The sequence below is a fragment of the Pelodiscus sinensis genome, chromosome 4 (assembly GCF_049634645.1).
Source record: "Pelodiscus sinensis isolate JC-2024 chromosome 4, ASM4963464v1, whole genome shotgun sequence".
Taxonomy (NCBI): Eukaryota; Metazoa; Chordata; order Testudines; family Trionychidae; genus Pelodiscus; species Pelodiscus sinensis.
In genome coordinates, this window is record NC_134714.1 from 98,571,442 (window position 1) to 98,597,212 (window position 25,771).

At 46.3% G+C, this 25,771-nt stretch overlaps 2 protein-coding genes across 3 annotated transcripts in view; one reads left to right on the plus strand and one right to left on the minus strand.

Annotated features, from left to right (window-relative positions):
* TCP11L1 (t-complex 11 like 1) overlaps positions 1–14,946 on the plus strand; it is a 35,858-nt gene extending 20,912 nt beyond the window's left edge. For both annotated transcript variants that reach the window (XM_075927813.1, XM_075927812.1), the window contains exons 8-10: positions 9,035–9,216; positions 10,699–10,871; positions 12,409–14,946. In XM_075927813.1, coding sequence (XP_075783928.1) covers positions 9,035–9,216; positions 10,699–10,871; positions 12,409–12,629 — 576 coding nt within the window. In that variant the 3' untranslated portion in view covers positions 12,630–14,946. The remainder of the gene's footprint in view (positions 1–9,034; positions 9,217–10,698; positions 10,872–12,408) is intronic.
* A 2,994-nt stretch (positions 14,947–17,940) lies between these two features.
* CSTF3 (cleavage stimulation factor subunit 3) overlaps positions 17,941–25,771 on the minus strand; it is an 86,975-nt gene continuing 79,144 nt past the window's right edge. Inside the window, exons 16-21 of the mRNA XM_006110279.4 lie at positions 25,638–25,707; positions 24,386–24,581; positions 20,801–20,954; positions 20,145–20,239; positions 19,945–20,005; positions 17,941–18,641 (exon numbers count right to left, since the gene is read on the minus strand). Coding sequence (XP_006110341.1) covers positions 18,439–18,641; positions 19,945–20,005; positions 20,145–20,239; positions 20,801–20,954; positions 24,386–24,581; positions 25,638–25,707 — 779 coding nt within the window. The 3' untranslated portion in view covers positions 17,941–18,438. The remainder of the gene's footprint in view (positions 18,642–19,944; positions 20,006–20,144; positions 20,240–20,800; positions 20,955–24,385; positions 24,582–25,637; positions 25,708–25,771) is intronic.

The window sequence follows — 25,771 nt, forward strand, 5'->3', positions numbered from 1 at the left end:
CTGATTTTGGTGATTATAGCAGAAGTCATTTGGATCATTAACCTTGTTCTGGACATGAATCCTAAATCTTTTAGTATTTTAACTGGATTGCTTGCAATTCTTTTAATAGTGTAGCTCCATTCTGAATTCATTTTTCCTCCCCAAAACTGCTGTTTAACTGGAGGGGAGGCAACATCATCTACTGTATAGAGCAGGGGTCGGCAACCCCTGGGGCAGTGTTTCCCAATTTTATTTGGCTGAGGAACCCTTTTCAGCTTTTCAAAATTTCAAGGAACCCTACATTTGTCAAGCAAAAAAAAAAAAAAAAAAGGGGGGGGGGGTGGGGGGGGGTGGGGGAGGAGAGGGGGACCCACCAATTCATGAAATTCACATTCCTTCCCCAAGACACCCCCCCATCTCCTTTCTGTGAGGCCTCATCCGCTCTGTTCCCCTCCTCTCCATCACTTGCTATACCCAGCCCTTATACTTGTCTCAACCTAGTGAGAGTGAGGTGTGGGGTGGGAATGAGGGATTTGGGTGTGGGAAGGGGTGAGAAGTACAAGCTCTGGGAGGGAAATTGGATGCAGGAGAAAGGGCTGTTGACTCAGGGAGGGGGCTCTAGGCTGGGGAGAGTTGGGTTCAGGTGGAAGGTTGGGGTGCGGAGCAAGCCAGGGCTTGTGGATGTGAAGGTGCTTGTGAGGGACTCAGGGCAAGAAGTTTGTGAGTATGATTGGCTCAGGACACAGATTTGTGATGTGTGGCTGGTGGAGGAATGTTGTGGCAGAAGACTGAGAATGTGGGGATGCAGGAGTTTGGGGATGTAAGAGGCTCAGGATGGGGGTTCCAGTGTATGATAGGCTCAGATTTGGGGTCAGGTGGTGCAGGAGTGTTATGATGTTGCAGTGAAATGGGGGTTTGGTCCCAATTGGGGGCTTGTTGGCCTGGCTTCATTTTTAAATAAAATGTCAAACTCAAAAGGTTTTAGCATTGTCTTTATATGTGAGAGGGGTGAGGAACCTGTTTTGAGTCAAAGGTCACTGACCCACAGAAAAGTCAGTTGGGGACACACAAGTGAGATGCAAAAAAACAAAAAAAGCTCCTCCAAAAACCCCCAAGCCTCACTAATGTGGTCCCAAATGTGCTGGTGGGGGTAGGGGACAGAGTGCTAGTGGGTGCTGGGGCTGGGGAGAAGGTGCTGCTGGGTGGAAGGATGCTGGCTCAGGTGGCAGGGTGCTGGGGCAAGGTGCTGGGACAGGCAGGTGGCAGGGTGCTGGTGTCAGGGACATGGTCCTGCTGGGCACTAGGGTGACTGGCAGAGTGCTGGGACAAGGAACAGGGTGCTGCTGGGTGCTAGCGTGGATGGCAGGGTGCTGGGGCTGGGGCCAGGGTGGTGCTGAGTCCTGGGGTGTGAGGCAAGGTGCTGGGGCCGGGGCGGTGCTAGGGTGGATGGCAGGGCTGCCAAGGAGCGGGATAGGGATGGGGTGCAGGATCTGGGAGGGAGCTGGGGGGCGGAAGGGGACAAGGTCTGGGTAGGGTGCAGACCAGATAGGTAGGGTGCAGAAGCAGGCTGGATGGAGGGTGTTTGGCTACGAGGGAGGGTGCAAGGAGGGGACTTGGGTAGGAGTTGGACCTCCCTGATCTGGCACCCTCTGGACCTGACTGGTCCCAGATGAGGAATTTTTGGACCGGGGAGGTCATTTCAGGGCTCCTGGTCTCCCCCCCCCTTCCCCACTAGGCTTCTTTGCACCTCTATCCCCTGCAACCGAACTAAGCTGCCCACCCCTGCTGGTTCCCTGCACTTCCCCCAAAACCATCCCTCACAATCCAAGGGAGTGCAGCACCAGTTCCCTGCAGCCCCTCACAGCCCAGCTGAGCTGCCCGTCTGTTCTGTATGCCCTCCCCCATCCACCTCAGCCCAGCTGAGCCTTGCACTGGTTCCCTGCATGCCTCCCCCACAGCACAGCTGATCCCCGTTTCCCTGCACCTCCTCCAAGCCCCACAAAATTGCTGAGCCAAGAGCCAATTCCCTGTCCCTTCCTCCCCTTAAGTCTAGCCCCGGTTCCTGGCACCTCCCTCCTCCTGCATTCAAACTGAGCTCTGAGCTCCACACACACACACCCCACCCCACAGCCCAGCCCAGCTCCCCAGACCTCCCCACTCTGCAACCCAGCTGAGCTCAATTTCCCTGCACCTTCCTCCAAACCATGTAGACATGCTGAGCCAGTGCTGATTCCCTGCCCCTGCCTCCCTCCCTACCCTTGGCTGTGTCTACACTGGCACGATCTTGCGCCAAAGCGGCCGCTCTTGCGCAAAAATTTGCTGCCTGTCTACACTGGCCATGTGTTCTTGTGCAAGAAACAACCTGTGTAGACATAGCCTAAGAGTTTCCTCACATGAGCAAAATGAATTCTGTGTTGTGCACCAGTATTGAGTTCATGTGGATTGTTTGGTTGTGCCACCCAAGTTATTAAATATTTTTAACCCTCTACCTTTTCCCTCTGCTGCCATGTCAGCTCCCCTGGTGCCTGCTGCCCCCCGACTCCTCATCTTCCTCTGCTGTCCTGACTCCTGCCCTTCTCACTGTCCTCAGCCCTCCTGCAACCTGCCCCCCTCCACCAGCCCTTCTCTCCCCCCTGTGCCCACTCCTCCAGTAGCCCCATTCTGATCATGTGAGCTACCCCTTTTCATCTCCTCTTCTAACACCTCCCTCTACAAACCTGCCCTGCCTCTCTCCTCTGGTGCTGGTCCCTCCAGAATCCCCTGGCACCTGCACCTTCTCTTACCCCTGCACCCTCCTGGTGCCTCCCCCTTCCCTCACTTCCCCTGCCCCCTTTGCTCCATTTTTTCCTGATGCCCCCCCTCACCACTCTCTGCCCCCATTCCCCTCATGCCCCTGTGCCCTCACACATGACTTGCTCCAACCCCACCTTCCTCATGCCCACCCCTTCTTTCAAGCCTTCTCCCAGCACCTCTCCTCATCCCTCTAGCCCCCAGTGCCCTTACCCTCTCCCCTCCCAGCATCACCCTGTCCCCCTCCCACTAACACCTCTCCTCCTGCCCTTTTCCTCATTGTCTGCGCTTGGCCCCCTGCCGTTTGTCTCTCCTCCACCCCTGTCCCTTTCGCCTGCCGGGCACCAGAGGGCGGGGACACTTGCGCGCCCGGGGGCAGGGCCCCCTGAAGCGCCGCGCGCCTGGGGACGCCCCCCCAAGTGCCGCGTGCCCGGGGCACGGGCGGCCAATCTGCGGCGCTCCCGGGGTGCCTTCCCCTTTCCCTTCCCCTCTCCCTCTGCACAAGTCCCTTCCCTTCCCTTCCCTTCCCTTCCCTTCCCTTCCCTTCTGCCTTCCACTTTGTGGGGCCGGAGTCTGTGCTCTGTCCCCGGACTCCGAACCCGCAACTCAGCCATGCGCTCATCACAGCACCCATCAACTTTAAAATCCCGGGCTGTGACGTTATGTCACGTCTGGGTGTCTCTCCACCTGCTGGTTTGAGTGCGCTGCGCAGGGCAGCAGCACCAGCCAGGGGGAGCTCAGGGAAGGTCGCGCATGGCAGGGACGGGCTCTCTCTCTCTTTTTCAGAGGGGGCGGGGAGCGCCGGCTCCTTGCGGAACCCCTCGTGCTCCGTGGAACCCCAGGGTTCCGCGGAGCACCAATTGGGAAACACTGCCCTGGGGTGTGTCACAGGTGGCACATGAGCCGATTTTCACAGGCAAGCGGGGCGGGAGCTCAGACCTGCCCCTTTCCCCTGCACTGCTGCTTGAGCCTTGTGGCTGGCGCAGCTGCAGCACCAGCTCCGGGAGGCAGGCGGGGAGGCTGCGGACTTGGCTGCGCACCAGCCAGCGGTTGGGGCTCTCCCCCTTCTCCGCCCAGCAAGCTCCATTTCAGACATGGTCCAGTGGAAGCAGCAGAGAGCAGGTGAGATGCTGCTGCTGCTGCTGCTGCTGCTGGAGATGGTGGGGGCTCAGCTGGGCAAGCTCCAGGGGCCAGGGCTTGGGCCCCATGGGCTGCTCCTTCAGCACTGGGGCTGCGAGTGGCGTTGAGAGCGGGGCGGGGGCTGCTCCTCTGGTAAAGGAGCCGTGGCAGTGGGGCAGCATGTGTGTGGCTGCCTGGGCTGGGTGGGGAAAGGGGGGGGTGCTGGCACTGGGCTGAGGCGGAGGCAGGGAGGTAGTTTGTGCTGAGAGGTGGGAGAGGGGTGGATAATTTGTGCTTTAGCTGGGAGTTAGGACCGGACAGACGGCTGGTGCCTGCCACTTGGAGAAGCAGGATTTATCCCAGCCCCCATTTGGGCTGGGGGGAGCAGATTCCACAGGGGAGGTAAAGAGGGTGCCTGGGTGCTGGCCTCCGTGTGGTGAGCTGGAAGCAGGGGACAGTTTATTTGGGGTGTCTGACTGAACACTCAGCGGCTCGTGAGCGGAGACCTCAGCAAGGCAAAGCCAGGCCAAGGGCCATGCTAAACAGTACGATCTGCGTCTTCACAGATTTGTTAATGAAGCTGCTGTAGGTAGGATTATTATGGGCTTTAAAAAGTGTCACCAGCACTCGGACCTGTATATACCGGTGAGTAAGTTAAATCTCAGCGCACCACTTCTGACAGGTTGCTGATCCTTGCTGGAGAGCACTGGAATGGGAGTCGGGAGATTTGGGTTCTGCCCCGGCTCCCCCTTTGCAGATCATTGCCTATTCTGTACCTCTGTTTCACCTCCCACTTTTTTTGCGATGTGTACTTAGGACTCTCAGCTCTTCAGGATAGAGATTGTTTGACACTGCACAATGCCCAGCACAGGAGTGGTCCACTCTTGGTGGGATCTCTAGATGCTACTGTAATACAGATCACAAAATACTCTTTTTATCAGGTTACTCGGGGTGGGAAAAATCGGACCTGGGGGCTGAAACTGACTCGCCAAGAATCTCTCTGGCTGGCCCAGCTGATTAGCAGAGGTGCAGACTTACAACCCACAGCCTGTGCTCAGCTGCCCCCGGTCCCCCCACCTTGCTCTGTCCTGCAGCCAAGGTTCTCCTGTTAGTTGTGCAGAGCGGGAGGAGGGAGCAAGGAGGGATAGGGTTGAGGGGAGAAGGGAGGGCTGAAGTCAGGGTGTCCCACTGATTCTGTACCCCATTTCTGCAGAGTGGGGCTGGGGAGAGACACCAGAGCAGGACAGCTTTCCCTGTTTTAAAGAGACAGCCTGGCTTCTTTCAGAAGCTTATTCTGCAGCAGCCAGCCCACACACACTCTCTCCCAGTCTCTGTGCCCTACACACTCAGTCTGTGTCTTTCACACACCCATGCTTTTACCCCCAGCTCTGCCCCTTCTGCCTGAGGTCGCCCCTTCCAGGGGGCCCAAAGCCAGCCCATGTTGATGTACCAAAATGTGGGAAGTGGCCCCCCTGCAAAAGTTATTGCCTACCCCCAGGTTTCTACTTTAACAGATGTTCCCTTAGGGACTATGAGATTTCTGTGTGTGGCTTGTTGTAGTTGTCTGAGAGTTAGATCTGTCAATGTGACTCTGACCCTGTGCCATGGTCTCTCACTGCAGCAGTTCATAAATGGCATTATGATGTGGCTTGCAGCCACCGTAAGGAAAACAGCTGCAGAGTTCTCCCTGCACAGCTGAGAAGATGTTCACTAGTGACTGGTTTCATGTATGCAAAGTGTCTCCGTTTAATGGCTATTGTGTCTGAGGTTCACAGCATAGCTCTTAGGATTTTGTAGTAAAGGTTGGATCTCCCTGGACCGGCACCCTTGGGACCTGAATGGTCCCAGACCGGGGAGGTTAGTGCTCCCCTACTGGCTGCCCCACTTCCGGGCTCCCAAGGCTGGGGCTCCCACCCTGCTGCCGGACTCACTGCCGCCAGGGCTCCCTGGAGTTCCTGGGGCCACCTAACCACCACCAGCCCTGCTCAGAAGCCGTCCGCCCCACTGCCACTGGGGATTCCCAAGGGTTCCATGGCCAAGAGTTCCCTGTTGCCACCTGGCCCCACTGTCACCGAAGGTTCTCTGGCCAGGGCCGCCCAGCCAACACAGTCGCGCTGCCACCAGGGATTGGGTTCTCCAGCCAGTGAAGCTGAGAAGTTCCCTGGCTGGGGCCGCTTGGCCCACTGCCAGTGGGGGTTCTCTGGCCACCTGGCTGCCCCAGCACCACTGCCACCTTGGATTCCCTGGGTACCCTGGCCAGATAATGCTAGGGAGCTCCCTGGCTGGGGCTGCCCAGCTGCCACTGGCCCCACTGCTGGGACTAATCCTGCTCCCACTGAGGTTTCCCTGGGGTTCTCCAGCCCAGAGCTGCCTGACGCCACTGCTGCATTGCGTTCCCCAGCCAGGGCAGGGGCTCCTCATTCACCGCCTGGCCCAGCTGACACCAGGGGTTCCCTGGCTGGGTTAGGGCTCCCTGTTTACCACCTGGTTCCGCTAATACCAGGGCTCCCCAGCCACCACCTGGCCCAGCCAGGGCTCCCCAGCCCTGTGTTCTCCAGTTGGGTCCCACTCTCGCCTCCGGGGCTCTTTGGTCCCCTGCCAGACCATGGATGTTGCCGGACCTGAGAGTCCCAGTTTTGGGAGGTTCAGCCTGTCTTGATACTGTTAGTCAGCTGTCTTTTATCTTCTTAGCTTTAAGACCTCTCCAGCTACTCCATTGCTGGGACGATTCTGACCCCAAATCTCTGAATGTAAATTAGCGTGCAGCTTTCAGGTTATTGCAGAAGCAGTGCAGCTCGATTCTGCGGTGGTGTCCCTGTAATCCTCAAGTAAGTCTGTTGAATTTGACCATTGTACTTAGCTTGATGGAGGAGAAGCATAAGGATTGTGTGACATGCTGAGAACTGACATTGAGTTAAGTCATCAAGGAGCTGCTTGCCCACTCTAGGTGAACTCTACAAAATCTTTCCCCTTTATAGTGATTGCAACTTGTATCTTATGAACCATCTAATGTATTTCCCTGTAACTGTTTTGAGGGCAGGGATGTGTGAGAGTTCAGAAAACGAACGTTCACAACTGAGCTACAAAACTTTACACTGTTCAGTATAAATCATGACTGGTGTGCTGTGAGCCATTGATAACTCTTATGCTTTATTTTGAATGTAGTAATCCAATAAATTTAAAGAATTTATCTTAAAAGAATATTTTTGAGTTTGTCTGGAAACAAACAGATGCTGAGTACAGTAAACTTCTGATAATCCAGCACCTTTAGGACCCAGCGGGTGCCGGATTATCAAATATGCTGGACTATCAGAAGTGGGGGCTATGAGGGGTCTGGTCCCAGACCCCTCATAGCCCCCCCCCCCGATAGTCCAGCTCTGCCCCAGGCGTCCCTGATTCAGCCACTGCTGGTCAGTTTCAGCAGCAGCTGAATCAGGACCCCTTCAGCAGAGCAGCTGGAGTGCTGCTGGGTTCATCCGGTAGTGCCGCCCCTTGGTGCAGCGAGACCAACCCGGCAGCACACCAGCTGCTCTGCCCCAGGTGTCCCCAAGTCAGCCACTGCTGAAACTGATCAGGGGCTGACTCCAGGAAGCCTGAGACAGAGCTGCTCTGCCCCAGGCTTCCTGGAGTCAGCCGCTGGTCAGTTTCAACAGCAGCTGAATCGGGATGCCTGGGACAGAGCAGCTGGGGCGCTGCTGGGTTGGTCCCTTCAGCGCCGCACGTTGGCGCTGCGGGGACCAACCTGGCAGCACCCCAGCTGCTCTATCCCAGGTGTACCCAAGTCAGCTGCTGCTGAAACTGACCAGGGGCTGATTCCAGGAAGCCGGGGCAGAGCTGCTCTGCCATGGGCTTCCTGGAGTCAGCCCCTGGTCAGTTTCAGCAGCGGCTGAATCAGGCACAGCTGGGGTGCTGCCGGGTTGGTCCCGCAGCCCTAAGGGGCAGCGCTACAGTACCTACCTGGCAGCGCCCCAGCTGCTCTGCCCCCGGCTTCCTGGATTCAGCCGCTGGTCAGTTTTAGCAGCGGCTGAATCCGGGAAGCTGGGGGCAGAGCAGCTCCAATGGTCTGGCTGCCCGGAGCACTTCCGGGTTCCTGATGGTGCCGGACCATCAGGAATGCCGGACCATCAGATGCCGGACCATCGGAGTTTTACTGTAATTAAAAGATGAAACATAAGCATTTTAAAACATTCTTTTATTTTTGTCAATTGAATTAGTATTCATTAAAGTGAGAGACTAAAAACATGATATAAAGCCAGGTATGGTGCAAGATTACTGATACTGCTCTGTTAAAACACCGGGGTTGTCACCTGCTAGTCCTTGTTGTTCTGTTAGTGTCCTTTACAGATAACTTGCATGGATTAGATGCATCATATTAGACTAGACCAGTGTTTCTCAACCACTTTGGGGTACTGGAGAAGATTTGGAGAAAACTGATTTTTTGTTTTAAGTTTTACAGCGCTTTATTTTTGTATATTTTACACCCAAAAATGTCATTGCCCACCCGGCTACAATTAAGTTGTTTAAACAAATGTGTTGCAATGATAGAAAAAAATGTTGTGTGTCTGAAAACTGTAGGGACTGGGGGTACTTAAAAAATTTTTTATTTTGAAAAAGGAATACTTTATTAAAAAGGGTTGAGAAACACTGGCCTAGACTATGTAATTAGGGGTTAGAAATAAGACTGATGCACTATCCCACTGTAACACCAATCCCTTGAATCTAGAGAGAGGAATCTCTATCCACAGTGAAAGCTTTCATTTGAAGAGGCCTGTTTTCTGAGTATTGCATCTTTTTTCTATGTATAATCAGTGCAATTGAGTTCCATTGCTCTCTGGGAAGTCCGGTTTTAGGAGTGAATTTGGCAATCTTGTCAGCGAAGCAAATGGTGTTAAAATATTTCCTCTTTGGGCTTCCAAGCATACTGCTTATTTCACACTCTGTATTGGATTTTACTCAGAATGGCCTGGGTATTAATTTAATACCACTGCACCATCCTTCAAACGAGTGGAAGATGGATACAATTTTGATGCTAGTGTACTAAAGGAATTGTTTTCAGAACCATCTTCGTTATGTTACCTGGCCTCCTAATTTCATTTTCACTATACTTTGTTAGCCCTGCATTTTGATTTTTCTCTGTCTTTTGCAGACATTATTAATGGACCACACCCGCTTTCAGGAAATGCAACTGGAGCTGAAAGAGCTCATCTTGATCAGTGCTATCCTCCTAGTCCTGTTCAGTGTAACAGGTGTGGCACTTTCCAGTCTGCCATGGTTTGCTGACAAAATCAAAGCCATTATAAAGGTGTTATTGGCAGGAATGCACCTTCCGTGAGTATCCGATCCCTATCTAGTAGCTCTCAGGTGTGCTGTGTTCAACTGTGGCATGGTATTCAGTCGTTTAATTTTGTTGTGAGTCGAGTATTGATTGCAGAGGCTGCTTCTTACTCTCTTGATTTCAAGAAACTTAAAGAAGGCTAGAAGGGACAAGTGATTAGAATGGAGGGTTTTAACTCCTGCAAGAGTACAAAGCTAGCAGCTTTTCCTAAGGAAATTAACCACCTCATTCCTTTCCTTGCCCACGCATCCTGCTGCAAATAATCCATTTGCTGTCACTGCTATTTTTCATATGAAGTCTTCTACCAAGTCCACAGCTTTCTGTTGGCAGTTAACCACATTTCATAGTTTGGACTAGTATCCCTCCATCCTTCATAGAATTGTTGGTTTCTGTAGGTTTAGGATGACTGCCATACACCCTGGGCTGAAACATATTTATTAATACTAGGGGGCTGTGCCCCCTGCTTGCTACGCTTGCCAGCCCTCCTCGCTCTGGGGGTAGGCAGCCTGGCTCTTCTCCCCCCCAGCCACCAGGAGGGCCAGGTCAAGGTGTGGCAGCCCTGGCTTGCGCCCTTCTCTCCCCTGGCCACCAGGCCAAGGCCATGCCCCAGCTCTCCTTCCCTCCACTTCCCTGGCTGTCAGGCAGGGCCAAGACCAAGCTAGCCCTGGCTCTATCCCCTTCCCCAGCCACTTCCGCCCCGGCTCTCCCCCACCCCACCTGCCACTTGGTGGGCAGGGCCGAGGCTGCACCAGGCCCCATGCTCTCTCTCTGAGCACCAAGGATGGGGGAGGCTGTGGCACGGCAGCCCCAGCTCATGAGCACTGGGCAAAGGGGAGGGAGGATGCAGGCGGGACACAGAGTGGCGTGACGACGTCCCTCTGTCATCCCGCAGGAAACATTTTTTTATCTACATTAGGGTATGTCTACACTACCCCGCTAGTTCGAACTAGCGGGGGTAATGTAGTCATCCGCAGTTGCAAATGAAGCCCGGGATTTGAATTTCCCGGGCTTCATTTGCATGAAGCCGGCCGGCGCCATTTTTAAATGCCGGCTAGCTCGGACCTCGTGCCGCGCGGCTACACGCGGCACGGACTAGCTAGTTTGGATTAGGCTTCTAATCCAAACTAGCTGTACGCCTCGTTGGTGTACAGCTAGTTTGCATTAGAAGCCTAATCCGAACTAGCTAGTCCGTGCCGCGTGTAGCCGCGCGGCACGGGGTCCGAGCTAGCCGGCATTTAAAAACGGCGCCGGCCGGCTTCATGCAAATGAAGCCCGGGAAATTCAAATCCCGGGCTTCATTTGCAACTGCGGATGACTACATTACCCCCGCTAGTTCGAACTAGCAGGGTAGTGTAGACATACCCTTAGAGAGAGGCAGCTCAAATCACTATAACTGGGCTGATTTGTAAAGAGTCAAAGATTGTTGTTTGGTCATTTCTTGTAAGGAATGGTTTTCTCCTTCATGGTCTCTCTAGCTCCTTCAACCTGAGTGAATCTTTGGCGACTGTTGGTGAGAAGGTCTGTGCTGAAGTTAATAGTTGTCTTTCCCAACATGGATTAACACCATTCACAACTGAGAGAGAGGTGGGGCTTAAAGGACAGATCCAGGCACTGGCAAACCCTGATAACGCCATATGTAAACTGATAGGTAATACTGGAGTGTTTATGCTGTGTTTTCAAGGTGCTTCTCTTTTGCTGTTTTTTTTTTTTTGGTATGACTTAATATTTATTATTTAATAACACTTGCTTCTGATGTACGGTCAGGCACCAGGCAAAGTTCACCTGCCTTACCTTGATCACTTGGGCAGCTCGGCAGCTCTGAAAATCAAGTCGACATTTGAAATGTAATTGCCAAAGTGTCAGCTGTAGGAATTCGAAGATCATTTCTAAACTTGGCTCTTCACTGAGCTGCCCAGGCTCCTGCATCACCAAGTCTACTTCCTGAGATTGCAGTTATTTGAAACAATGATCTTTTTGGACAGTAGAACATAGAATTGGGAGTCTGTGCTCAGCAGTGTCTCTGGATTGAAGTACATAACAAAGGGGACGGTGATCGACCCCCATGCTGTATGAAATGGACTTATGGACATAAAGATACATAACTCAAAGGTGCTTTGGGCAAATTGTCTCATGTAACCTATCAATCTTCATGTCATAATCCACTGGATCTGTGTATCTTATTTTGGTGCATGTATCATTCTTGTGTGTAATGTTAAATATATGGAGCATGGAATGGTTTGTGGTTTTAAATGTGCAAAGGAAAGCCATCAAGGCTGTTTCCAGTGCGAGGACACCTCAATGTCTGAGCAATCATATGTAAACAGCCTTTTTTGTCCTTAAGTCTTAGCAGTGGTTGGTAGGGACTGGCCAGATGACTTCCCATGCAAAACAGGGAATCTTTAAAACTAATAGGAAAGTAGGAGTGTTTGGTCTTTGGGCTGGCTGGACTCACCTGAGGGAAGGGAAGGAAACAAAGACCCCAGGGTGAGGGACAACCTTGGTTTGGAAGGCTTTGCTGGAAAAGAATCCGTTTTAGGGTGTGTTTGTAGGGAGAGTGTAATATATTTGTACTGAGGTTTCAGTGTTAGTTAGCCAAGCATTTTCTTTTGAGTTTGTAATCTACTTTGCTCTGCCTGTTCTCACTTATAACCACTTAAATCCTACTGCTTGTACTTCATAAAACCACTTTTATTTTCTATCAGTTCCAGTGTAAATAATTGTTATGGGGGGGGGGGAGGGGAAGCAACCAGTGTGCACATTCCCCCTTTCATTGCTAAAAGGGGCTTACCTAATTAATTCCTTTGGGGTTCTGATCCCATTTGGGGAATGGTATCCTGGGAAGCTGGGCCCAAAACTGCATTTTCCTTGGACCTGAAGAGATTCAGTGTCTGCATTGCTTCTTGGAGGCTGAGGGCCATTGATCTCAGCTCAGGGCCTTGGCTGGGGGAGACCAGCGGAGCTGGCCCAGCAGGACTGGGGGAGGGTGTGTGAGAGAAGCCCCATAGAGCAGGAAGGCGAGTGACAGTGGCTTTGCCAGCCCTCCAGGAGGCACCCCCAAGGGGTCTTCTGCAACCTCATCACATCACAGTGTTTTCAGCAATTTTTTTGGTAGTGCACTATGGAGGAAAAAGATTGATGACTTGCTTTGTTTTGTTTTTTAAAATCATCTTGGTCCTTTTTTCCAGATTCTCGAATCCAGACATTTTTAGAGCACTGTCTGACTTCTGGTCATCAGAAATCATTTCCTGCTATTCCAGAGGGATTAAGCCCTATTCAAAAAGAGATGGAAGAAATCGCTGTCAAGTATGTTCGACTTGTCAACTATAACAAGATGGTTTTCAGCCCTTACTACGATGCCATCCTTAGCAAACTACTGAATAAGGAAGAATCCCAGTTGTCAGAGTAGTCTGAAAAATCCTCATACCAATTTGTATCCTATCTAGACAGTATTAATTTTCTCTGCTAAAAAAATCTTGCCATTAACTTGGCTTTGGAAATGCTATTCCATTAAAACATTATTTTATTACTAGCTCAGTAGTGCTGATAATACAGGAGAAATGTATGTATAAATTGGAATAGGCATGTTGAGAATGAAGTGGTAAATAGATGCATTTTTAGCTGAAGGTATGTATGTTAATTTTATGGCTATTGTCTTTGCTACTGAGCAGCTGCTACAGGTTGGACCTCCCTGGTGCAGCACCCTCGGGACCTACGCAGTCCCAGATGAGGGAATTTGCTGGATCAAGGAAGGTTCCCTGCCACTGGCCTCCTCAGCCTGCTGCCCCTCCCTGCCTCCGGCTTCTTTGGTAATGCTTTCAGCTGGGTGACCCAGCTGCCCCAGCCCCACAGTGGCGCACAGCCCTGGCCCTGCTGTCGTGGCACCAGCCCCGCTGTGGGGCAGCACCTGGCTCTGGCTGAGCTGCCCAGCCGGGTTGCTGCAGCAGTACTAGTCCTGCTGCCGGTCTGGCACACTGCCCTAATCGGGCTGCTGGCTTGCCCTGGTGGTCCCAGCTCTGCTGTTGCGGCCCCAGGCAGGCTTCCCCGGCTGCTGGTCTGACACACAGCCCCAGTTGGGCTGCTGTGGTACCAGCTTCGCTGTTGGGTCAGCATGCATGGCTGCCCCTGCCTCACTACCGCAGCCCTGCTACCACCGCCAAGCTGCTGAGGCTCTGGCCCCGCTACCACCAGCCTTGCTGTGTGGGGCTCTCAGTTGCTGGCCCTCTGCCCCTGGGCTCTCCCGGACCATGAATGTTGCCCAAGGAGACTGTCCCAGTTTAGGGAGGTGCAAGCTGTAGATAAGATTAGATCATTGTACAACCAGACTGCATTTTTAAATTGCTGATAGTGGAGGGGAGGGGTCTTTTTGTCGCATTCTACCTCTCCGGCTTACCATGAGTTAGTGTGTTCATCTGGAGGAGATCAGCAAAGATCTTTTCCGTACTGAGTGATTTGACCTTTTGAAATCCTATTTTCACAACTGAAGAAATAATTGAATTTTTGAGATGCAAGAAACTGGGATAATGGTAGTTAAGAACAGGCCCAAACATAGCACTTTACTGTAATAGTATAAGGCTTAAGTATAAGTCTTTCTGCTAGTCACATTTTTTGGTAGCAATTTTTGCTCTCTCTGCAAACAGATTACCAAAAACATACGATATTTTGTAGTGAATGTTTTGCTTATCAAGTAATTGTCCTCTTTTTTTTGTGTATGGTGTTACAAGGGGAACAGTCTATAAGATTGCAGCTGTGTTTCTCTTTGTAAAGCTTTCAGGTAGGCCAAGTGAAAACTGCTTTCATAAGAGTGGCATTTCTTACCTTTCTTTTGCTAGAAGGGTATTCCTTTTTATGTGAAATACTAATTTTAGAAAGCAAACATTTTAAGAAGATGGATCAAGTCTTCTACATTGAATTTCAGGTGTGAAGAAATTTCCTCATCTCCCCTCCCCCCAAAAACTGTGTGAATTATGAGACTTATAGCTATAGCTAATAGCTTCAGAAATATCACTGAAATTGAAACCTATTAAGAACTTCATATTTTAAACAGGACTTAAAAGGTATAGTAGGAAATGAACTTTAATTAGTTCATTTGAAGTAATGGGAAAATGTTATTTAGTGTTTTAGATAACTTCACTTTTTAGATTTTCATGAACTCAGAATTTTAGATCCTTGAGAAGATAACTGGCAAGATGTTTTCTAAATGCACTCTGAAGGATTTCTGATCTTAGTGATTAATAAGATTGTATTTATTTTCAAGACAAAATTAAATATCAAAGTTTAGGACAGTTAAAAGCAAAATAGAAACTTTCTTCAGCAGATAGAGCCTCTCATAAAGAAATTGTTGCAGAAGTTCTTAGCATCTCAGGTAATTTAAAGTGAAAGGAGCTGGACCTTGTCCTAAGAGTTTAGTGGCTATGACAAAAATAGACCATTTACTGTATTCCAAAGAATTAAAGGATTTTTTTATTACTATTGAATAAAATATTGAATGTGACTGACCATTTAACTAGTAGAATGGTGATAGGAAGGGAAATACCCTGGAGTACATATTCCAATGTTTATACTTCCCTTTCCATTTTGAATTTTCAGTAGTTCCTAGGAATTGCACTGAAATCTGATGTATGGCTCTGTGTTCTCCTGTATGGGGAAGATGTTATTTTATTCCAGAAGTGTTACTTGCTTGATGTATCTCTGCATTAGCATATTAAATCTATCTCAAACTTTGATTGCATGAAAAAAAGTTTACCTCACTTTTATTATTACAATAGAAAACAATGTTTCTTTGTTGGATGGTTCTTTTGGCTGAATATGTATATTTGAACATTCTTTAGTAAGTAGATAAAATTAAGACACTTATTTTCAAACACTAGTTTTTGTTGTCAATGTTCTGTTTTACCTCAGTTCTCCTTCTTGCCTGGGGCACATAATAGTCTAGCCTCGTAATAATTTGGCCTAATTTTGTTTGTTGGATTTAGTGTGCTGGTGCTGGTCTCTGATATACGAGAATTCAGACATGATGACTCTCGTGCCCTTAAAATGCCATACTTTCTGTATGGAGAAGTTACTGAGGGCTATTAGAGAGATGCATTTGTTGCTTGAGGACCAGCACTTTGGTTCTGTATATGTCTTCATACCTTTGTGTAGCATCAGCGTGTGATCTTAACATTCTTGTGTATTAGCAGTGGATGCTTTAAACTTATATCAGATGGTGCTTTGGGAGATCCAAATACTACTTTTTTGTAACCTGTGTTTTGGTTATCACCTCAACAGTTCCTGTTAAAGATGAAGGCTAGAAAACACACACTGCTGTTTGTGATGCACTTGTTTGAGGATCAAAGTGTATAGGTTCTAATTGCTGCTGCTTATTTATATTTCAGCATTGCCCAGATTCTCCATCCATGTGGTGACTTACAGTCTTAAGACAGTGCTGGAGGAAAGGATACAACACACAGTGATTGGTGCATCTTTCTAGTTCTCTGAGATGTTAAATTGTAGATAATCCACTAATCAAGTAGCTGATGGCAGTAGGGAATTCTCACTACCCCCCACTGCAGCTCTGCCTTTTAAATGTATAAGAGCCAGGTGACTCATATTACATTTAAAAGGCAGATGCACAGTGAGGGGCCTGGCTTGCACCAGGGTCCCCTACTGTGCCTCTGCCTCCCCTGCCCCCCCCCCCCCAGTTGCTGCTTCTGTTAGAGGCAGCAAGGGGGGGGAAATGCGAGGAGTCTACTCAACTACCTGATAAACCTTGGCTATTCAACTACTCCTTTCACATCACAACAGATAAAAATGGATGTAGAGGAACTAGGGATGTAAAACAGATGTGATAGAATGATAGGAAGGAGGGACACAGCTGAACTATTTTTTTAAAATCAATTTTCATATTCTCTACAGCCTGGTTCTCCTCAGGCCATCAGCGCTGGGAGCCTATTCCTAGTGCAATTTCTAGTTGTTTTGTAGATTCAAGTTGTCAAGCAAAGCACCGAAACTTTAGGCTACTTTATCTCATTGCCTTTTAAGTGATTATTTCAAAGTAGGAAAGAGCCAGATACCAACACCAAAATAAGAAGTAGGAGTCATGAGCAAACATGTGAAATGGAGGATTAAGGTAAAAAATTTCTACCCTGGTTACTTGTGCCCAACAGTCCTGAAAAGAAAATCACTTAATCAGATGTTTAAATATGAACTTAAAACATCTCCAAAGATTGTCAGCCCTGGATGTTTAAGTGAGGAATAAGCACACCAGTAGTGCAGAAGTGGTGACTGGCACAACTCCCTCTGTCCCACACGGCTTTTGTGGCTGAGCTTTCTAGTTGTTTGGAAAATACTGCACACTGGTCCAGGGTTTGAATTCAGTACCTCCAGTACCTTCTTGCTTGTAGTGGAAGAGTGGTTTGCAGACTAGCTTAGTTAAAATACACTTGATCTGATCTGTTTTGTTTAGGTTTTCATTATTACACTTATCACTGTGGCAACTGATCACTTAAACCAACTCACAAGCTTAATGCAACAATCTCATGAACAGAGTTTGTCCTTATCCTAGCATTTACTCAATGAATACAATGTCAGGGTGGGTGACTTGCTGTGTGGCTAAGCAAAGGTCAGCTTCTGAAGTGCCTGGATAAATGTGTACTTAATGTAGGAGATCATCATGCCTGTTCAGGCAAGCAAAGCATCCAGCTGTCTGAGTACTAGGTCCTGCTTACTGAGCCTAACACCTACCAGTGCATGTTGCTTAGGTGATCAGTACAGTAAGGTCTGTCTGTCTGTCTCAATATTATGTTTTAGAGCTTTACTTTTTTTTAAAGCAGCGTTGGCAAACAGAGCCCCCTGTGGGCAGCAGGCACACAGGGCTGTGGTGGGGTCCTGTACTGACTGAGGACCAGGAACTCCATTCCATGTTTGATTTGTCAGCCTCGCACTGGGGTGGGCAATAACTGGGTTCCCAGGATTCACTGTTGACCAGCTGCCAGACACAGTTTACCTAAACATTTGCAGGCATGGTCACTGGCAGCTGGGGGGGAAGGGGGGCAACCTGTTTTCACTTCCTGCAGCTTCCATTGTGTCCTGCTTTTAAAAAACAAACCAACCAACCGACACACATTATGTTGTGGCAGGTTACTAAGCAATCCCTATTGAAAGTTCAACTTACATAAGATGACTATACTTTACTGGTTGAATATATAGTGTAGCCACCTCTTCAAATCTCACTGATACCACTGAACTACAACTAGGCACAGGAGTGGAGCTTGTATTATGTAGTAAGACCATGTATAATATCACGCTCTTTAAATACATTGTTGAGTATTAAGGTGTAGATTTAAATGAAATCTAAAACATATGTGCAATTACACAGAAACTGCTTTTAGTACCCTGTTAACTTTGAAAATGACAAGCAAAAAAAAAATTTTAAACCACTACAATCAGTTATTAAATAGTAACTATGGATAAAATGTAAGATAGGACTATCAGTACTTCTGGAAATTCCAATAGATGTGTGGGCATTTGATTGACAATATAGCACAAGTTATCTATTCTTTATTTTAAATTGCTTTGGAATGAGGAAATATAGTGTATCTTCCAATGGAGTTAGGAGTAGAATTCTGGAAATATCATGAGGAATTATCTCCTGACCAATAATTAAACCTTATTAACATCACTTTTGAGGATGCTGAGGTTGGGTGATGTAAGAGTATATACCTAATCCAAATAAGTCATGAAAGTAGTTGTCTTTTTTTATTTTAATGGAATGGGTTTTTTTTCCATTTTAAACTACAAAACAGATTCCATACAGTCTGCCATAAATAAAAACAAACAATAAGGCAGGACACTACATGAGCAAATTTAGAACAACTGTTTTCCAGGAAATGTGAATTAAAAATGCTTTACAATTATAAGCCACTCAGTTTTTAAAATAAAACTGTTGAAAGCCCACAAGACTTCAAGTGATTGATGTGAATACACTTGAAGAGGAACAAAATGCAATTCAAACATTTTGTGCTATTGTTTTTGAAAACCTAATTTTGTTTAGCCCACTTTCTAAGACTCATGTGTCTCTGCTAATCAAAAAACATACAGTATAAAGAGGCACCACAGTAACAAAACCTCATTTCCAAGATGTTTGAGAGAAACTGTTGTCCCTTTTAAAACATTTGACATAAGAGGCCAAAAAACCTCTTCTTACAAGTCTTTTACAGTCAGATTTGGAATCTGTTTCATCGGATTCTCTTTTGTTGCCGTGCTCTGTATATGTCATGTACAGGAGGAACTACTGATCCCTTCTCCTCTTCATCGTCAGAATCTTCATTTGGTCTCTTGACAGCTTTATTGAACAGGGTATTATTTTCCACGGGTCCATTGCCTTCCATAGTTAGTTCAGGTAGGCCTCCAGTAATTAATCTTACAGCTTCATCAACAGCTTTGAAATAAGAAATATAAATTGGCTTCAGAAAAACATTTTTCCTTGATTAGAGAAACAAGTCAGTAAATCACTAAGCAGTATACCCTTTTGCCAGAGGCAGTAGTAGGAAATCCTGACTATGAAAATTTATTGCAGGGATGAGAGAAGAGAACTTACATCAAGTAGTGTAGCGAAACTTTTTACTAAGGAATGTCTTTGACATTGTCTCAACTTAATTCTGTAAAACAAACTTCTCAAACTCCAATCAAGCATTGTATTACAGATCTGAAGAAAGATGGTTCATTTAAGCCATTGCTTTTGCCAATGAAGAATTTTGCCATTTTACTCAAACACACATTCACAAATGGTAGTGACACTAGTTGTTAAAAAAAAACCCTCAATTTAAGTACTTAAAATCTAAGTCATCTCATGATGTCATTCTCTCATCAGAAATGAGTGAGCTGAAAACTACACTGCATTGGGGGGGGGTGCGGAACTGAAAATGACGGATTTGCTGCCTTTTGAGTCTCACTAGGCTACATGCTACTTTCAGCAAGCATAACAGGTAGAAATTAATGTCCAAGAAGTACTTTACAGCCAGAAAGAGAAAACTCCATCTTGAGTGTCCCTGCCTAAGGTGAAGTTTCTCTGGTTTGTTATAGGAGAACATAAGTTTTAGTTTCAGGTATGGGCACTTGCTCCTTGAGCCTATATAGGCTAAAGATGTTGAGAAAGCTGCATATGGGATTTTACCTCAGAACTTCATGGCCTGTTGCGATGGGAATTCTATTGTATCATGTTCCATTATAAGCACTGTAGAGAAGGGATTATAGGGGACTGACCCATAAGGGACAGAAAACAAGATGTGAACTGTTATGGGGAAACTCTAAAATGGCTAATCCTTTAAAAGTTATGTATTCCAGGAATGAAAATCACCTCATTTCTTTATTATGGAGAAACCTCAGATGGTCAAAAAGGAATCAAAAGCACCAACCTAATCTCTGTACAGAATGCTAGGCAGGTTTCCTGTGCAAGAAGACATATAGCTAGTCTCACACTTACTATGCACTAATATCTTGCTATGTCAATGACGATAAAAATGAAGAGAATAAGTGTTCAGCCCTCAATCTGCAAATGTACACAAACCTGTAACTCAGCAGACTACTTGTGTATTTATGCATATGTGTTTGGAGGCTCCAGAACATTTTGGACAGCCATTTAAACTGGTCTGCAAAATAAATCTCCACAATAGATATTTAACTTGGTAGTGCAGCCCAGTGCCATGTTTTCACAGTAAAATACATGTGTTGGAACAACTTACTTTCTGGCAGTTTGCATCTTCGAAAAATCTCCATGAGTTCATCCACTTGTACAAAAGGGCCCTGATAGTGGAGAAGAATGTAGACAACTGACTATGAAATATTTATACACCAGTGGAAACATTAAGTAGCACAGTCTCTATCATTAATTAAAGCACTGTACTGAAGTGTCTGTTTCCTTGGGACAATTATTAAAACAAACCTGAAAGCAAATAGGAGGTGGGAGGAGCTTCATTAACACTACAGCAGCTGGTGGGACTGGAAATACACCACCTGGCACAGGATGCAAACCTGGAGCTATGAGGAAAAGAACAGTAGACATCAAATTTGAATGTCAGTCACGGTAATTCCAGCTCTATAAAAGCTTTTATCTGACACAAATGAATAAGTGGGTGGTACATTGTCATCTTCAGCTATCTGAACCCTAGGAAACAGGAGTTCTCAACATAGTTCTCTGAGCCTCCCCAGCCCCAATATATAGATTTCCAGAGACCATTTATGTTGCAACAGCTGTTTTGCTGAATAGCAAAACCAGCAGTAGGGGGTAGCAAGCTGAGCAACTGCCTGTAATCTAAAGCCACACAAGTCCCCCCAAAGCTGTCATGATCAGGCTTCTGCCCTGGGCCATAGTGAGTCTGAGCCTTGCTTGGTGGCCCCTAAGCAAAGCACTTGACTTTAATTGTGCTTAAATTCTTTTGAAGTCTCAATGGGATTGGAGCAGATGTTAAGAAGGTACTTTACTCATGGAGGCCCTGATCAGCAAACTGCATTACATTCACGGGATGGCTTAATGAGAGTTAAGGTGCAGTATCTGACCGCTCAACAAAGTCTTTTACCTGGACCAAACTCCTGACTTACGTGCTAAATGTCTTGGCTGAAATGGAATCATCTGCTGTGTGTCTGGTTTGGGGTATTCAGGTTTTCTGTCCACTTCATCTTTTAGAACAGGCACTATAGAAGGCGCCACCACGGGGTCTGGAATTATGGTGGCTAATTTGGCACGTGAGACATCCTGAAAATGCAAATTAGAGAGCACTGAACCAGGGAATTTAGCAATTCCATGTTTAAATTTACACAAAGAAATATTGTCGCTTTAATTCTTACCATCTTAGCTACATTTTTTCTAAGGCTTTCCGAAGATATCTGTTCAATATATTCAAACTTGGATGTCTTACAAGGTTCCTGAGTCCCATGTTTTAGGCTATGATTTGCATGATATGTGTTACAGTTGTGCCTTGAGGCCCCAGCCAAGATCTAGCTGTGGGCTACGTCTACACTGCAGGCTTCTTGCACAAGAACTGTTTTGCGGAAGAGTTCTTGTGCAAAAGGTCTTCCACAAGAGTATGTCCACACTGCCATGTGCTTTTGCACAAGAGCATCCATGGCAGTGTGGACGCTCTCTTGCGCAAGAAAGCTCTGATGGCATTTTTAGCCACCGGGATTTCTTGCGCAAGAAAAACATGTTGCTTGTCTATACTGCCTTCTTGTGGAAGAGCTCTTGTGCAAGAGGCCTTATTCCTCGTGGGGAGGGGGAATAACTTCTGGAAGAAGCCCTATTTTATGATGCTGAACTGTGAATTGACTTGCTCAAGAACGTGCGTGCAGTGTAGAAGCTCTGAAAGTTTTTGCGCAAGAACAACTGTTCTTGCACAAAAACCCTTCAGTGTAGATGTAGCCCTAGTGTTTTAGACAGAGAATGACGACTTAAGGCTTGTCTACACACAAGGGCTGTGTCTACATTGGCCACTTATTCCGGAAAAGCAGTCACTTTTCCGGAATAACTTGCCAGCTGTCTAGACTGGCTGCTTGCTTTTCCGGAAAAGCACTTTCGATCTAATGTAAAATTGTCAGTGTTTTTTCGGAAAAACTATGCTGCTCCCGTTCGGGCAAAAGTCCTTTTCCAGAAAAACTGCTCCGGAAAAGGGCCAGTGTAGACAGCACAGTAGTGTTTTCCGCAAAAAAGCCCCGATCGCGAAAATGACGATCGGGGCTTTTTTGCGGAAAAGCGCGTCTACATTGGCACGGACGCTTTTCCAGAAAAAGTGCTTTTCTGTGGCCAATCTAGGTGCGCTTTTCCGCGATCGGGGCTTTTTTGCGGAAAACACTACTGTGCTGTCTACACTGGCCCTTTTCCGGAACAGTTTTCCGGAAAAAGACTTTTGCCCGAACGGGAGCAGCATAGTTTTTTCGGAAAAGCACTGATGATTTTACATTAGATCATCAGTGCTTTTCCGGAAATTCAAGCGGCCAGTGTAGACAGCTGGCAAGTTTTTCCGGAAAAGCGGCTGATTTTCTGGAATAACTTGCCAGTGTAGACACAGCCAAGTTGTACCATCTTAACGTAAATGGGTTTAAAAATATTTAGTTCAACTGATACAAATCGCTTGTGGATGCTTTTATATACAGCCACTCTCCGAGTTATGAACAAGTTACGGACCAACACTTGGTCCGTAACTCGAACTGTTCGTAACTTGGATCCCATAGAGTTACATGGCAACCGCGCTGTTCGTAACTCGGATCTGCATTTACGACCGCTTTGGTCGTAAGTGCGGATGGTCCTAAGTGTAGGTGGTCATACTTTGGGGAGCGGCTGTATGTCTATATGTATTTGTATTTTAGTATGTTCATTTTGTGTATCAAACATTTTCTTTCACCTCATGTATAGAAACAGCTGAATTGTTTTAGCTGAAATTTCACCACAAAAACCCAAAACCTAAGTCAGTATGGGACCTGCAACCATGATTGGAAATTTTAGCAAAATTATAAGCAACTAAAAAAATCTTAAAAATGGAAACAGGTTTCTGTCTGTATATTATCTGTGTTAAAAAAACCACACACACATTAATAGAAAATGTTTATAAAGTATGAGTCCATGAACTCAAAGCCTGAACACCAGCCCTGTTTCCACCAACCAGGATTATTTGTAAACCATGTTTAGGTAAAGTCCTCCGTGAGCAGTTCAATAAGCTAATTCTTCTAAGGAGTACTCACATGAAGCAGGCTTACATGACTAGGTTCTTTATGAACAATTCTGGAAAACAAGTGACTCAAACACCCTTTCTGAGAGAGGTGATTCCTGTATCCTTCCTCTCAGCAGAAGTGAGAAAACAATCCTTCCAGCAAACAAGCTCTTATTGTTCTCCCACTTGTTCACTTATTTCACATTGCACATGAAAACCTTCTAGTTTTATCTCTCAGTTGTTTCCCCCAAACTTTATAAACCGCAAAAAATAAAACATCAGGAAAAAAATACCACTCAGGACAAACCAAAATGATTTGGTTGAAACATTTCTAGAACTTACAAAAACTAGATAATAGAACTGAAAGCTGCATGTACCACAGGTCACATACCAATACTTATTAGCACGTTCCATTAAATAAAGACTGACATGCCTGAGGCTCTCAGCACTAACAGAACTATGGTTGTTATTAAATAAAGACATTGTCAAAGTGTCATGTGAAGAAGTGGGCTGGGCCTATGAAAACTCATGATGCTATCTACATGTTTTGCTAGTCTTGTAAGGTGCTGCAGGACCATTTTCTGTTTTGTATGTTTTTCCAGTTATAGACTAAGTCAGCTACGCTCCTGAAGCCATTAAGGACAGGCAGATTTTCTCAGCTTTCAAGCTTGATCTTTGGTACTCAAAGATTCATATCTAACCCTGCTACGGAGTTAGTGGGAGTTTTGCTACTGACAGAACAGGAATTGGGCCCATTCCTCTGATACTGGTCTTTTTGAAGTTTTTTAGCAAAGGAATGAGTCATCTTAAATGCCTATTGACTTAAGCAGGAATGTTACTTGAGTAGGGAACTCAGAATTAAGCCTGTACTGAGGATTTGGAGTCTGTCAGGCATTACTGCACCAACATTTCATTAAAGAAGGCAAAACCAAATATTATTTTAGACAACATTGCATCTATTAGTCTTGTTCTCTCTCCACTTCCCTGCAATGGTTAACACCTGGCATTCAAAACACCAGCATCGTGGGACCTCTTGAAGTTCTCACTGTTACCCAAAAGCATTCTAAGTGAAGGACTGAACAGAAAGGCTGTGAACAACATTAATTCCAGGTTTAACCTGAATGGAGTTAAAACAAGGATGAATTAACTTGATGCTTTTAACTCCATTTTAGATCAAATCTAGTTCAAACAAAAAACCACCCAAGGGAAAGGAGTCTATGGAAAAAGAAGTCCAAACTTGCTTTATTTGAAACTCAATGGAAAAAAAAATCAAATCAATGGCAAAACTTTCACTGGGAGCAGGACTGGGCTAAAAAATGGAAGAATAAACCCCTAAAAAACCCCAAAACAAATGAAGGTTTGTTTGTTTTTTCCCATCTGTCAAGGAAAATGGAAGAAGGTAAGTGGAAGAAGACACATTGTTACAGGACTGCACCAGATCTCAAAAGAATGATCATAAAATTAAATGTTCTCAGCTACCTACCTTGTAACCAAGAGCTTTAAGTTCACTTGCAGAGCAAGGGTACAAATCCATGAACTTGTACCTATCTACCAGCAGAGCTGTCTCTTTACCCTCATATTCTTCTTTGAAGGCTGTAAACCTCCGTTTTTCCACTTTCAGTATACTAGCTAGATCACCAATATTACTTTCAAAAGCTAAAAAACGGGCCCAGATTTCTCTGTGAAAGAAAACAGGTAAAGGGAATAAATGATTGTTTGGGGGAACAGCTGTGCTGAATCCCTCCTTCTTGTCAAGATACACAAGAGGACAGACTCCAATAAAAGGAAGGTGAAAGCATGGACATTACCATTTAATATATCATCTCTTATCTATATGTATAAGTAATGCTAATATTATGCTCCTGATTACCTCATTTTTATAACACTTTTCATTCTGACAGACCTTAAAGCATTTTACAAACTATGTATACTGCAGTAGTAGGGCAGCAAGAGACCAACCAATGCATAGTATTCTGCACAATGTTAAATTCTAACTTCAGTGAAAATCCCACACAGCTTGGTAAAAAGGAATTTGAGCACATACATATGGGGTAATTCAACCTGCATTTTAACCTTACAGCCAAGCCCATCTGTGAGGAAAATTTGGCTTTTAAATGTGACACCTCCGTTTCCCTTTCTTCGAAATGGGGATAAAAATTTTCTCTCAGAGGATCAGAAGCAACAAATTCGGACATGAATGAGGAGAGCAGTGGAACATTCTTTGGCCATGATGCTTATGTCTTCTAAGCATTTCCCTATGGGGAGCACCAGGATTTGTACCCTTCTTACAATAACTGTGTTTATAGAGAGGGTGGAGACATGGCTGATGGGGTTAGGGACCAGATAGAAAGGGCTGCAAGCTCATCTATGATTCTTTTTCACTGGTTTTGGCTTTGCTTTTTGTACTCCTACTAACAGTCCTCCTCCATCAGTTCAGTTCCCCTGCTCTCGTGCTTGCATTATTCCCCACAATCTTTCCCTTCCTTTCCCAAAATGGCAGGGAACAATACTCTGATCAGCAGTACCATCTGCTAAGAATGAATGATGTATTTACAGCGCAGAACGGTTTTGTGCTCTCTCATCACCAATGCTCTGCTGACCATTCTATGCCCTTTTCTTTAGGTGTGATTACGAGAGAGAGCAAACCTGCTAGCTAATTACATTTTAAAGGAGAGATTAAAAAGAGTTAAAATTTACAGTGAACATTATTTGTCAAAAAAATTGGACAAACTTACCCAGATTTCTCAGGTGGGAGGCTTCCAGAGGTTAAAACACGCTCAAACAAAACTCTTGTATTATTGTCCTCTAAAAAAAAACCATATATGTAACCATTAAAAAGTATAAACATTCCATTCTAAATCTGTTTCTG